Source organism: Sceloporus occidentalis, unplaced genomic scaffold (assembly GCF_023333645.1).
Source record: "Sceloporus occidentalis isolate IW3139 unplaced genomic scaffold, rSceOcc1.0.p SCAF_4, whole genome shotgun sequence".
NCBI lineage: Eukaryota > Metazoa > Chordata > Lepidosauria > Squamata > Phrynosomatidae > Sceloporus > Sceloporus occidentalis.
In genome coordinates this window covers 62,335,083-62,348,862 of record NW_028316984.1, presented here as the reverse complement: position 1 = coordinate 62,348,862, position 13,780 = coordinate 62,335,083, and the positions used below count along the sequence as shown (strand labels likewise).

General features: G+C 41.7%; 1 protein-coding gene across 9 annotated transcripts in view; it reads right to left on the bottom strand.

Moving 5' to 3' along the window:
• The window catches only part of LYPD1 (LY6/PLAUR domain containing 1), a 117,639-nt gene extending 103,859 nt beyond the window's left edge, over positions 1 to 13,780 (bottom strand). For all 9 annotated transcript variants that reach the window (XR_016280880.1, XR_016280879.1, XM_089520151.1 and 6 more), the window contains exons 1-2: positions 13,486 to 13,780; positions 10,570 to 10,707 (exon numbers count right to left, since the gene is read on the bottom strand). Coding sequence is in view for 7 of the 9 variants with exons in the window: in XM_089520151.1 (XP_089376277.1) it covers positions 10,570 to 10,707; positions 13,486 to 13,537 (190 nt within the window). In the remaining 2 variants the exon portion in view is untranslated. The remainder of the gene's footprint in view (positions 1 to 10,569; positions 10,708 to 13,485) is intronic.

Below are 13,780 nucleotides of genomic sequence, written 5' to 3'. Positions count from 1 at the left end.
TGGGCAAGTCAGATTCTCTCAGCCTCAGAGGAAGGCAAAGGCAAACACCCTCGGAACAAATCTTGCCAAGAAAACCTTGTGATAGGTTCACCTTAAGGTCACCATAAGTTGGAAATGACTTGAGGGCATACAACAACAGTGTGTTAAAATTTTTATGTGTTCTTAGCCTTTTAAAATGAGTTGTATTGCTTTGAGGTATATCTTGCATCAAACTGTTTAAATTGATAATTGTGCATTACTCTGAGATCTCATAACAATGGACACAAATTACATATGTTAATAAAAGGTGATGCAAAACTGAATGTGACAGCAGTAAGGATATAGACGTATCATGGGGAAAACATAAACTAGTTATGATGAAATTTTAAATATTAATTTTCCTCCCTATTTCTTATCATTACTATGAAAATAATGTATTTTGCAGAGCTTTACATACACCTTTTACTATTCTGGACTGTACTTTATAAGGTTGTACTCTCCTACTATATTATTGGAAGGACAAAATGACAATAATTGCTTTAATTGTACTGCAACATTTATACAACCTTGGATGCCAAGGAAAACACCACTTTATGTAAACCAAATGAATACAAAATAATTCTATTTACATACTAATTAAAATAAAGTGGGAGGTGGATTCAATTGCAAAGTATGTCTAGCTTTCAACACCATCTGACAATATGGTTTGCAACTTTTCACTACCTCCATTAGCAAAAAGTAAACTAGCAAAATCTGTACTGTTCTCCTAGTTTTTGGAAATGATATTGCAAAGCATAACTAAGGTGGTTGCAAGAGAAAAAGTGGGAAAGACGTGTAACAGTATAACAATTCATAGAGGTTTAAAGTTCATTTCACATTTGTCTCTTTTCCTTTCCTCCTATCCTTGGTTTCTTTCTCTGTATTTCATTTGCTATTGGTTAACTGATTTCAGTCTATTCATGTCATCAGCCATATTCTTACAGACCATCAACTTAAGGTTGCCATAATTCTCTACTATAAACCGGGACAAAATGTAGGACAAAATGTAGACCAAAATGTAGGACATTTAAGAAAAACGGAGGACCTTAAATGTCCTACATTTTGGTCTAAATTTTATCCTACAATTGTCCTACATTTTGGTCTAAATTTTGTCCTACATTTTGTCCCGGTTTATAGTAGAGAATTATGGCAACCCTACATCAACTGGATAAGATGTGTATTCCCATTCTGGGTTAAACCAAGGCTGCATCTGCACTGCAAAAATAATCCAGGCTGACACCACTTTAACTGCCATGGCTCAATGGTATGAAATTCTGGAGACTGTAGTTTGGTAATATATTTAGCTTTTTCTGTCAGAGAACTTTGGTGCCACAACAAACTGTGAATCCCAGGATTCCATAATATTGAACCATGGCAGTTAATGTGGTGTCAACTTAGATTGTTTCTGCAGTGCAGTGAAAGTATTGTATACAGAGGCCAATCACTGATTTATTCCAGGTCTGTTGCCACAATTTCAGTAACGTATCTATCTATCTATCTATCTATCTATCTATCTATCTATCTATCTATCTATATTTGAGCCATAGAAAACACAATGTCTGAGTTTGGACATTATGTCTCACAATGGCGCAGGGGGATATAAGTCAAGCAAGCCTTCTCCAGAGCACAACCCCACCCCATCACTCTCCCCCTTCATGATTAAAAGGAAGTCATCTCGAGGCTTCTGCTTACTGTACTGTGTTCTGTGCCACTCAGACTCAAATTTCAATTTGTACAATGGTCGGTTTTGTACCAACCAACTTAAATTTGTGTTTTCTATTCTATTGCAAGCAATCACAGCTACGAGAGGAATCGACATGAGCCTAGGAGGAAGCCATATCTCCCAGAAAAGGTTACTAGGACCAACCTTAGCATTGTTATTGTTCTGTGCCTTCAAGTTGTTTTTGACTTAAAGAATCCCTAAAGCCAATCTACCCCAATGTTTTCTTGGCAAGATTTGTTTAGAGGGAATTTGCCACTGCCTTCATTTGAGGCTGAGAGAATGTTGCCCAAAGTCATCCAGTGAATTTCCATGGCTGACTGGGGATTTGAACCCTGATGTCCCAGAGTCCACACTCAATCCACTACATCACACCAAGCTAATGTCCCAGAAACATCCCTCAAAGGTGGAGGAAGTGTGTGTGTGTGAAAGCCTGGTGCGCTTCCTCAATCGTTGTGCAGTTGTCGCTCCCTCTAGTGTCCCTGAATCATGTCAAGGGGAGCGGATTTCCTCGGAACGCAAAACAATTCAGGGACGCTAGAGGGAGCGGCGATTACATGATGATTGAGGAAGCGCACCAGGCTTCCACACATGCGTGCTGTCTCCATGTTTGAGGGATGTTTTACCAGCGATTCAGCCAGGTATGAAAATTTTCAATGTCTCTCAGTCTCAGCACAAGCTGACCATATATTGAGGGAACAGCAGTAGGAACCATCTAGCTTTTGTTCATAATTAATCTGTTTTCTCAGCCAGTCTTGCACCTACTACATTGGCGTGGTGGAGGACAAAATGGGGCAGATTATTGTTTCGCACCAAGGTTCATTTTCTGAATATACAATGCACTTCAGGCATCAAAATGTCTTTGGTTAGCCCTAATGTTATTATTGTCCATAAACTAGGATGGGGAACATACAGCCCTAAAAAAGTTGGATTACAGCTTTCATAAGATATAAGTGTGGTACACACGGTACTAAAGTGCTGTGTTGGCGCCATACTAGGGTTAAGGGACCGCACAGCAACTGCATGGTCCCTAACCCTAGTACGGTGCAACGCTGTAACAATGGCAGCGCCCTGAATACATGGGCATCACCACTGTTATGTAAGCGCAGCGTCCGCATGTTGTCACACGGCGCTTATGTAACCAGTGCGCCAGTGGCGCACTGGTTACGCTGCCCCTGCGGCTTTAAAAGAACCTGCTTTTTGCGGGTTCTTTTTCCTCTGCAGGGAAGCCACATGATTTGGCAGCTGCAGCTTCCCTGCGGACGAAAAAGCCACCGCTGCCACTCCGGAGAACATGGAAGGAATGTACCGGGCCATAATAAAGCTGGTTCCACATAAGAATCTGGTGTTTCTATCTCTCCCTCAGTGCTCCCCAGTTACAGGCCTGATTACAACTGTTAGTCCCAAATACTAGCAATGTGTGTTTGTGTATGCATACATGTGCACGCACCTTCAATTCACATGGATTTCAATGGGTTTTCTTTGGCAAGCAATGGTTTTGGCAGTTCCTTCCTATAAAATATAGCCTATAACACCTGGTATTTGCTGGTCTCCCATCCAAGTACTAACTAGGGCTGATCCTGCTTAATTTGCAAGATCAGATGGGATCTGCTGCCATTAGGATACTTAGGCCCTCCCAAATACACCTATTGATATACTAAAATTCTTGGATGCTCAAAATCCATTATATACAATGGCATAATAAAATGGTTTTCCTTATATAAAATGGCAAAATCAAGGTTTGCTTTTTGGATTTTATAAAAAAATATTTTTAAGCCATGGATAGTTGAATCCATGGAAACAGAAGCCGTGGATATGGAGGGGCAACTGTACAGTAGATACACTGAGCTAATTATGTAATTGTTGGTTGGTTTTTAATTCAGTGGGTCTGCTGTAGGTGGAACCAAAAACTGAGTTCAGGCTGGGTTATGAATTGTGCCATCCTCTCAATGTTATTAAATTGCAAACTTGCATAGCAAATAAAGAATACAAGGATTCATAGTCTAGTAACATGTGGAGGGCTGCACAATTCCCATCCTTTATTTAAGCCAAGGGTGGGAAAAGTGCAGCCTATGGGATGCACTTTGAGCACTTTTAACAGGGCCAAACTCATTCACAGATCAGGTAGCAAACACAGTTCTCTGAGTTTTGCAAAATAATCCCTGGTAGAAACATGCAGAAATGGCATTCTTTAAGCTAAAAGGTATACAAAAATGTGTATTATCTGAAAAATGCATTCAAAAATATTTGAATTGCTTTTCAAAATTTGAGATCTATGAAGATTTGGAAGGAATCCTGATTTATGAAAGAAAATATTCAAAACTGGCACAGAGAAAAAGACCAACCCACCTCATCCTTAATAAGTCTTTTATGTACAGGCACAGGGCATGAAGCTGCTTCATCATCATCTCATCATAGGTTACATTTTCCTCCACATCATTTCCTCTCATTGTATTAGTATCATTCAGGAACTTGTGGCTTTGCCTTTCCGATATTCTATGTCAGACTATGATGTCAGCTACCAGTAAAAAAATGAAATATTGTTTGCACTCCTTACTTGGGTCCCAAATTCCTGTATGTAAGTCAATACAAACTGCTACCACAACTACCAGAGAAAAATCAAAGAGTTGTTCGCACAGGCATGAATACCACTTTGTGACTTATACAGAGTAACAAAGATATATAGAGACTTTCTTGAGAAATTCAATGTTCTCTGCCTAAGAAAGGGGCTTGTGGCTTCACAAAAAACAAAGACACCCTGGATCCCAAGAGGAGTTACTTTACTGCTGCTAATGGAGTCTAAATTTTACTATTCTTTGTCTTTATTCATATATGGCCAAGAGAATGGTCTCTAGCTGCAATGAGATTCCTTTAAACCAACTGAACAACAACAAAAACATCCCATACAAAATGCTGGCCTGTGATACTAGCACTGTCACTTTTCTTTTCCCATCCTATTTGATTTTTAAATGATCTTTTGCCTGATGAAGAAGCTAGCGGAGCTTTCAGAGTGCATCATGTGTTCAACTTGGTTGGTCAGTGAATGTATCATTCTTTTGTGAACTTGTGACTCAATATTTGAATATGTTTCATTGGCGCATATATATATATATATATACACACACACACACACACACACACACACACACACACACACCACAATGATAATGGTATTGCTGGTGATGAAATTTTATATCCTGCCTTTTCCCCAGTTTGGGACTCCAAGTGGCTTACAACAAATTAAAAAACAAACACATAGTTAAAAATTCACAGAACACAAAAGTTTAAAAGAGACACTGTAGTCATTATCTATCAGGGACTGGCAACTTTCAGCCCTCCAGACGTTTGAACTTCCATTTCCCCCTATCCTCACCCAACATAGGATATTGCAAGAACTGAAGCCAATATTCCCACCTAAGGTACAGAGGTAAAATTCCTAGTTCTCATGTTGTCAGGAGAAGACGTGAAAGCATGTGGGAATCGTTTTAGACAGCAGATAATGTAATCTCACCTGACTGCCCATATACAATACTTTTTTAAAAAGTGGAAGTAGGGAAATAGAGTTTCCCCTTTGTGCTTTTCATATTATGAAATAATAATAAAAAAGAAAAGTTTTTTAAAAATTCTATGGAGACTCCCATCAATGGAACAAGGAAGGAGGTAATTTCTACTAACTCACAACGCCCCTTCTGCTCCTCCCCAATACCACTTCCTACATGATGTTGTGAAAGGTCTTTGTCGGAAGACACTAGAGGGAGGAGGTGGGAACAGCTGTTCAGCTGTTTCCCTTCTTATGTCAGCAGGGACACCAGTTGGCCCTCTGTTCTCTTCTGTTTTCTTTTGCTCAAACCTGAAACTGATTTCAATCATTTGAGCATCTAATTCACAAGACACCCTCCACTCTGTATGATCTATGTAGGATACTATCTATAATGAATGTGTTTCTCTAAAGTCTAGCCAGTCTCACTGGGTTAATACATTTAATTCTCTGTCATCCTCTACTCTCTCAGAAAACGCTAGTCTATTGATCATGACATGAAAATGCTCTGCATCATTCATGGCAATGCCTATTTGGTAAGAATGATATAGGACCAAAGCAGACAGCCCAAAAAGAGCTATCAATGGCTGCAGTTGCTCCAGGACTGCAGCGATCACACGGCCCGCTCCTGAAGTCAGCCGCCGGCAGGAGGGGATTAAATCAGCTCCGTTTGCCAGCGGCTTCGGGCCGTCTTAGCTGGCCTCAGAGCAACTTCCAGACACTCTATTTGGCCCATCTGTTTCTGGCCATAGTTACTTTTGTTTATAGGAATTTGCTATTCACCAAATTCTCATTAAGGCCTATTATATGGCATGTGGAGTTTCAATGGAAGGCAATTCTTTCCTTCCACTCCTGCTTCCACATCTTTCTGAACCTTCTGCCTTTTGAATCATATTAGGAAACATAAAGTGCACAGCGAATAAGAGATTAATAGAGCTCATTTTGTAAGTATAATTCTGTTCACACACGCAACCCACTGTGTTCCATTTTGGCCATCCAATTTGCAGGAAGATAGATCTAGAAAATTTAAAGGGCAACTTTTTGAATAAGGGGAAATCTTCCTATGTGAAAGAAAGTTTCTTCAGCTACAAAGGCACTGAGGTAAGTTAGGTGAGCAATGAGACAGACTGACAAACCTATACTGGTAGATTTTAAAACAAAACAATTATTCTTGGTACATGAACTTGGGAGTCCGACATAATCTGTGACAAGCTCATGGAATGCATGATTAACATGTGGAATTTATTATCACACGATCACTAGTTTTGATAGTCTTTACAAAGAAAAGGTGGGACAAATACACAGAGATTAGTTCTATCCATACATTAGTAGCCATGATGCCTAAAACAGCAATAACCTTCTGAACACCAAATGTCAACCTAACATCATCACTTCACTAACACTGCCACTTCACATCCTGCTGTGAACTTTCAGAAGCAATTTTTAGGCTACTGTAGCAATGATTGTGTCTTCCTGAAAAAAAAAAAAAAGGGGGGGGGGGCTGGATGGCCCTTGTGGTCTTTTCCAACTTTATGATTTTGTGATTAGAGGACTGTTGCTCCAATCTAATGAAAACCATTCTCACAATTAAGATGAGAAATGGAAATATTTTATCTCTCTAAGTGTTGCTGGACCTAGCTCCCAGCTGCCTTAGCCAGAATGCCAAACATTCAGGCAAGCTGGGAGTTGTGATTCAAGCACATCTGAGGGCTACATGATTTCCACCCCTGGTTTACATAAAGCATGACTGTGTCTTTCAGAAGACACACGTCTTGGTTTTTAATCTTGATTCAGGTAAAAGGAGAATCTCATGCTTGAGGTTCATGTAGGGTGAAATCTATTGTTTCCTGTTTTTTGGAAGTGGTGGGTAAGGTTCAAAGGTAGATAGGTTATATTATTTGTATTAAAAGTCTGCATAGAAAGTGATCAGGTTGTGTAGTTGTAATTATTCAACTTAGTGAACACAAAAGAACATGGAAGAATTACTTTATCATGATTAGCATATACCCTTATTTACTCTCTATAATTAAGTAATCTGATTTGTTGGAAAATAGATAGTTAGATAAATGCATATTGCAAGGAATTCACTAGACCAGTAACATTAGTGATTTAGACCATGAACTTGATCTCAGTATACTGTACTCCACTTTTAGGTAAAGCTTAGGGAAATAATCATATTGAACACTGACAGAAATCTAACTTTTATGAAGGACATACATTATTTAGTCTATAAAAATCAATTTTAGTTCATTGACTCTATTTAATTAAATGGGGAGAGTTCAATTGCAAGACTGCACATTATTTCATTATATACATCAGATTAAATATTCAAGCTCAGTAGCTCTTTTATAATATAAAAATTGATATTTAAACTCTTGAGTGTTAAGTAAGTATAAAGGTAACCTCAATGATAAAATAGTGTGTGAAATTCTGAAAAGTAAGTTAAAATGTGAGAATGTAGTACGTTATTGTACACATTTTAAAGTGTCAGTTAGTTAATTCCATGTAGATTTTACTGAGTACTCTAAGGGTATAATTCTATACATGTCTACTCAGAATCACCGTTGAATTGAACTGCCTTTCTCCATGAAGAGTGTATAGTCTTGCAGTCTGATATGCAATAGCACTGCAGGAATTTATGGACTGGGCAGAGTCACTGATTCAAATCCTTCTTGTTATTCAGTACCCTACAATCTAAGGAAACTTCAATACTGAGTTTAGCTACTCAGCCCAGTCTTAAACACTCTTAAATGAAATACATCTTACTGATATAAACTGAATTTTTTCTCAAGTAGGAATTCTGCATATTACAATCTTGATTTCAATGAGACTAAACTAGCTTTAAAAACTTCTTTTAGTTAATGGAAGACAAAGCTATCTTTTATTTGTACTTCTAATGGAGGTGTCATCAACCACATTAAAAGTGATCATTTGTACGTTACTTTAAGACACCTGGTCTATAACAATAAACATATTTATTTATTAAATGATGCAGGTCTGTACATATGTTATGCATACTGTTCAGGAGGCACAGGTGATCTTCTGGTATAAGTCAACTACTGCTATATATAACCCAGTGCAAAATTGACAGTTTGATAAATCCAAATGGGGAAAAAATCGTTAAGAATGTTCCCTTTTTATGGAATCCATTACAAATCAATTTATCCAAATGGAGAAGGCACATTTATTTCACACTAAATGTTTTAAGATCCAATTAGTTCTTACTTTAAACTTAACATAGTCATGGTAGCTTAATCAGTTTGAAAATCCAGTTCTAAATCTGACTTAAAGCACGCACGCACACACACACACACACACACACACCACATTTCTGAAAAGTCAATTTCTTACAAACCGAGGCACCCGAAAATGGTTTAAGCAAACCATTACTAGATAAAAGAATTTTTCTGGCATACATTCTTCTGCCTCGCTAACCTTCATCTTAAAAGATTACTGATATGCTTACTTGAAGGGTCTTAAAAGTTTTAAATTCTAAGTTGTCCAAAAGAAGCAATGTTAGCAACAGCACAGCTAAGGAAAGCATTTTAATATGTCCACTGGGTTCTGTTTGAAAATGGTTTAATAGCCTTTGAGGTCCCACTACTTCAACCATTAATGCCTATTTTAACAAACAAACAAGCAAAGAAAGAAAGAAAGAAAGAAAGAAAGAAAGAAAGTGATGAGGATGAGTGAGAGAGCTTTTAAACTGCCTTCCCAAAATTGTGTATAAGATTTCAAAATTACATCAGAAGAGTACAATTATCTTACATTTCCACTGATCAGGAGAAGAATGTGGAGTATATAAGGACTGAAAGGAAATGTTTCCTCTAACTCTTTTGTCTATTGAACCTGAGGATTTATTTTACATTTTCAAAACCCAGAGAGGAATCTGAACCTCCCACCTAGAATAAACCACTTGGCCAGAAGGTTAATGTTTATGTTGGTGTGTAGAGCTACCAAGCCTCTCATAACCTACTGAACTGGAAACAACATCCTTTCATCTGCACAACCGTTAAACAGACTACACCTGCAAATTGTGACAACTTATAACTCAGATAATTGTGCCATGTACATAATTTCAGACTTATTGTAACCAATCAGTGATACATTACTCCCAGGTTTTTAAAGTTTAACAAATAAAATTCTTTCATTTAGCTCATTATTATAGATTCTGGTGTCACTGACTTGTATATCAAAGCACTCCTTGAGCAGCAGCCATGCAATTAGATTGAACTCCTTGGTAAATGTATTTTCCCCGCTACATCAATGATACAGAGCATTTCCTGGATATATTATTGTTGTCCCTTGATGTGCCTCAATTTCTCTGTGGCTCTGCTACTTGGATAATATTTCAGGGATGCTGTAAAGTCAGTGCTTGCCCATGGGTCTTCTTGTAAATGCATATCGCTGTTCATATACATTTGAAACTACCAAACAGTTTCTTCCAGGTTTATCTCTCAACTGAAAACTTATCTGATTTTACTGCAATATTAAACCAAATGTATGGGAGTTTTGTGGATCTTAATATCTATTGAAGTGGGTGGTTTTAGAGTAGAATCCTCCACTGTTAAAACAGCAGGTCTGCAGAAAGTAAGTTCTGTGTCATCAGTATTTTACTCCACAGATTCTCAACTCAGCTCTTTTGAAAGGGGGGGGGGGAGAGACAGGATAAAACTGTGCTCTTTTCATTATTATTTTTAATTTTTTTTAAAAAAATTGAAACATTATATACAATCCCAAAGCAAGGTCCTCTAATGCCTAGCCCTATGTAATTCCTAGGTGGAATTCTATGCAGCGCTTTCACATTTATCAGACTCATCTTAAGAACTGAAACGTCAGATCTCCATTTCTACTCTCTCTCTCTCTCTCTCTCTGAACCAACCATTAGGGAGTATGCATTGCTAGAGTAAATAAAAGGAGCTACTAATTCAACACCATTTTTTCCCTAACTCAAGGGACTAGGTCTGTGTAATTAACTGTAATGAGATTAAATGAACTTGCCATAAATTTCCCTGTACTGAAACTTCCTGTGCTGTTCTACTATAGTTTTGTTAACTTCTTTTTAAAGTAAACTTCAGCATTTACAATTTAGAATGAAATTATAAAGAAACACAGACGAATGGCAGTCTGTGTTCAAATCAAACGAAAGTTAGGCAGTCTATGCTCAAATCAAATTAAAGCAATTCTAAAGATATACCTGAATTACCGAAAGGCCTGAAAAAGACGGGGACAAAAATTCAAAGGCAAACATGGGCAGTCCATAATGAGAGAAGATTGGTATAATTTACCTTACCTGAACTTTGCTCCATTACTTCCTTCTGACACATGTCTTGGACATTCACCGTGCAATTCACTATAAACTCTGGGGATGAGCAGTCATTGTTCAACTGAAATTCCTCACACTGATAACACTGAATTTGCAAAGCAAACCCTGGAACAGAAAGAAATGTTATCCAGTTTGTGTTAAGATGCCTTCTAAGGTACAGTCGACCCTCCGCATCCACAGTTTCTGCTACCAGAGTCAACCATCGATGGCTTGTAAATATTTATTTTTTAATTCCAAATAGCCAACCTTAATTTTTGATATTTTATACAAGGGGTGGCATTTTACTACTCCACTGTCTATAATGGGACTTGAGTCCCTGCAGAGTTTGGTATCCACAGGAACAGTGGTGGCTCCTGGATTTAAACCCCAGCAGATACCAAGAGCCTGCTATATTGCACTTTCCAGCATATTTACATGGAAATAAGAGAATTTATGGGGAACTGCTTCCGAGTGATTTTAGCATTAAGTCACCCTGTGAGGAACTAATGAGGAAGCAACTGCAAATATGTTTAGGACTGTGGTGTGTGTGGGTTTTTTTTTTTTTTACTTTATACCAATACACTATACACACACTCATACTTTCGACTCTGCTCAAATATGTGACCTGGAGAGTAGCTCTGTATGCCCTAGCAGCCAAATCTTTAAAAAAATAGGAAGAAATACATAGCAGAAATAGCCATAAGTTCTAAAGGTGATGATTATATTTAGTAACTTTACACTAGCTATATATATAGTTCTCTTAATTTTTTCCTAACTGTTTAGTTTTATACATAATTGCTGTATAACCACTGATGTTGCAAATATGATATGTTTGTATTTTGTCGTTTTTTGTGATAGTGTTTTACACAAAGGCCATTGGCCAAAAGCAATACAATTTGACTGACTGACACCCTGCCTTTAGTCTAGAGTCTAGCCAAGAGCAGCCCCCCCCCCCCTCTCTCTCTGTCCCACTGTCCTTCTGCTTCCAGATCCCCAAAAGCTGCTGGCTGCGTCCAGCAGGGGGCAGAATGAACAGCCGTGTGATGATGAGGATGAGGATGAACCGGGAACAAAAGTCGATCTGTTTTGCACAGCGGCCGCAAGGCAGCCCTCTTTTTCGTTTTCCTCGCCTTCTTCTTCTTCTTCCAGAGTTCTTTTTAAGGGAGAAAAGCACTAGGATGCTTCTTTTTAAGGACCAAAGCAAACTAGAGGAGTAAGAAAACGAGGCTCTCCTCCTCCTGGCTGCACTCCGGCGCTTTTGCTGGGCCGCAGGGTTTACTTAACTCTTAATTAATTGCAAATGATTTAATTACTATTTGGCCACGCGCCATTACGGCGGAGGCGCATCCCTGGGCTCCCCCCCCCCCCTTTGAGCATGGGAACGAGCTCCTTCTTTGGAGACAAACCCCCCCGGGGGGGGAAGCAAGGAGATGCTGGTCCTCCTCTTTTACTACCGGACGGAGCAACTCCAGCCGGACCTCTGGGGGGGGGGGGTGAGGGCGGCTTTCTGCACCCCCAAAGAGGGGAGCGTTGAGGGGGAGCTGTGTGGGCCTGAGGGTCCATCTGCACTGTAGAAAAGCATTGCAGCCTGAGGCCGCTTTAAGGGCCGAGGAGCTCCATCCTATCCCTATGCAATAAGCCTCCTCTGCCCAAGAGGGCTGGCTCCTCTTGCTGGGCGCCTTCAAGGCCTTTCTGATTTAGGAGCCCCGGGTGAACTTCTCACTGGCTTCTCTTGGCAAGTCGTGACTGCCCTCCTCTGAGGCTGAGAGAGGGGGCTTGCCTGAGGCCCCAGCGGGGCTCCAGAGTCCAGCGTCCAAACCCCCAGCTTCTGGCCTGGCAGTGAAAGCGGTGTCCAAGGGCTTTCTTCCCACAGTGTAGACGCGCCCTCTGAAGCGCCACTGCCCCGGGAGGAGAAGGAGGCGCCTTGGGTGCCATCTCCACGGAAGAGGGCCGCTCTCCTGGAGGCGCTGCGCCCGAGGCACTGCTTCTTCTCCCCTAACCCTTCCAGCTTTCCGCCCAAGGCGGGAGGGTGAGAACAGAAGGAAAGGCGAGGCAGAGGGCCTTTGGAAATGGGAGCCACCCTCACCCCCAAATTCCATGCAAGCCCCAGGCGGAGGCAGGGGCTGCTCCAGGAGCCCTCCAAGGAAGAAGAGAGCGGCCCCTGGTCTCTCCCTATGCTGCCACCCAAGGCTCCCTGACTGAAGAGACCCCGACCTAAAGGGGCTCCCCAAGACCGGCCCTCCCGCCAAGGAAGCTGCCTAGCTAGTCTCGGGAGAGAAAGTCCGGGAGGCAGCGGGCGGACCTTGGGCAAACAAGCCCCACTCTCTCAGCCCCCTCAATGGAAGGCAAGGGCAAAAGCTCCAGCCACAGATGCTGGCCAAATGTCAGGAATGAACTCTTCTAGAGCATGCCCACAGAGCCCGAAAAGCCACCAAAAACTCTCAACCCCAGGAGAGCTTCACCGCCTTGGCAATGAGCTGAAGGCACACAGCCAGGAGGGCCCCAGGGAGAGAGAGGGAGGAGGGCGAGGGACCCCTTTCCCCTTCCTGAGGGGAAGAGGAGAGGGGAGACTCTCTCTGTGCCACCCGCGATGCCAGCTGTGCCTGGGTGCCACCCTCCTCTCTGCCCAGGCAGCTGTTGCACACCAGGCGCCAACTTCGCAGAGGCAAGCAAGCAGGTAAGCAGGCAAGGAAGCAGGGGCCCAGGGGACCCCGCTCCCTCTTTTCCAGGACCACGTCCTCCTGACCATTTGCGCCTTTGCAAGTTCCAAAAGGCTCGGCGTTTCTCGCGCTTTCTTTGGGTCCCGTCTTCCCTATTTCTTCCTCCTTTTTGCGGTGGTGAGGACCTCCCTACCTGGTCCTCAGCCCCGGCTGCAGATCGGAAGAGGAAGGAGGCTCTCCTTACCTGGCGCCAGCCACAATCCCCAGAAAGTTGTCGCCACGGCAAGGAGCCACATCCTCTTGGAGCCGGAGGAGGAGGAGGAGATGGAGGAGGAGGAAGAAGGCCAGTCTCCCACCGATGCTGCTGCCGTCGCCGCCTCCCCGCCGCCCTCGGGGTCCGGGTGCCGGGGTCCTGGGGGCTCCGTGGGCTGTAGGGCGGCAGGCAATGGCCTGCGCCCTTGTGGCCGGCCGAGCCCGGCTGCCTCCCTGCTGCCTTCCTCCTTCCTCGCCGGAGTTGCGAGACAGGGCTGGGAGTCCGG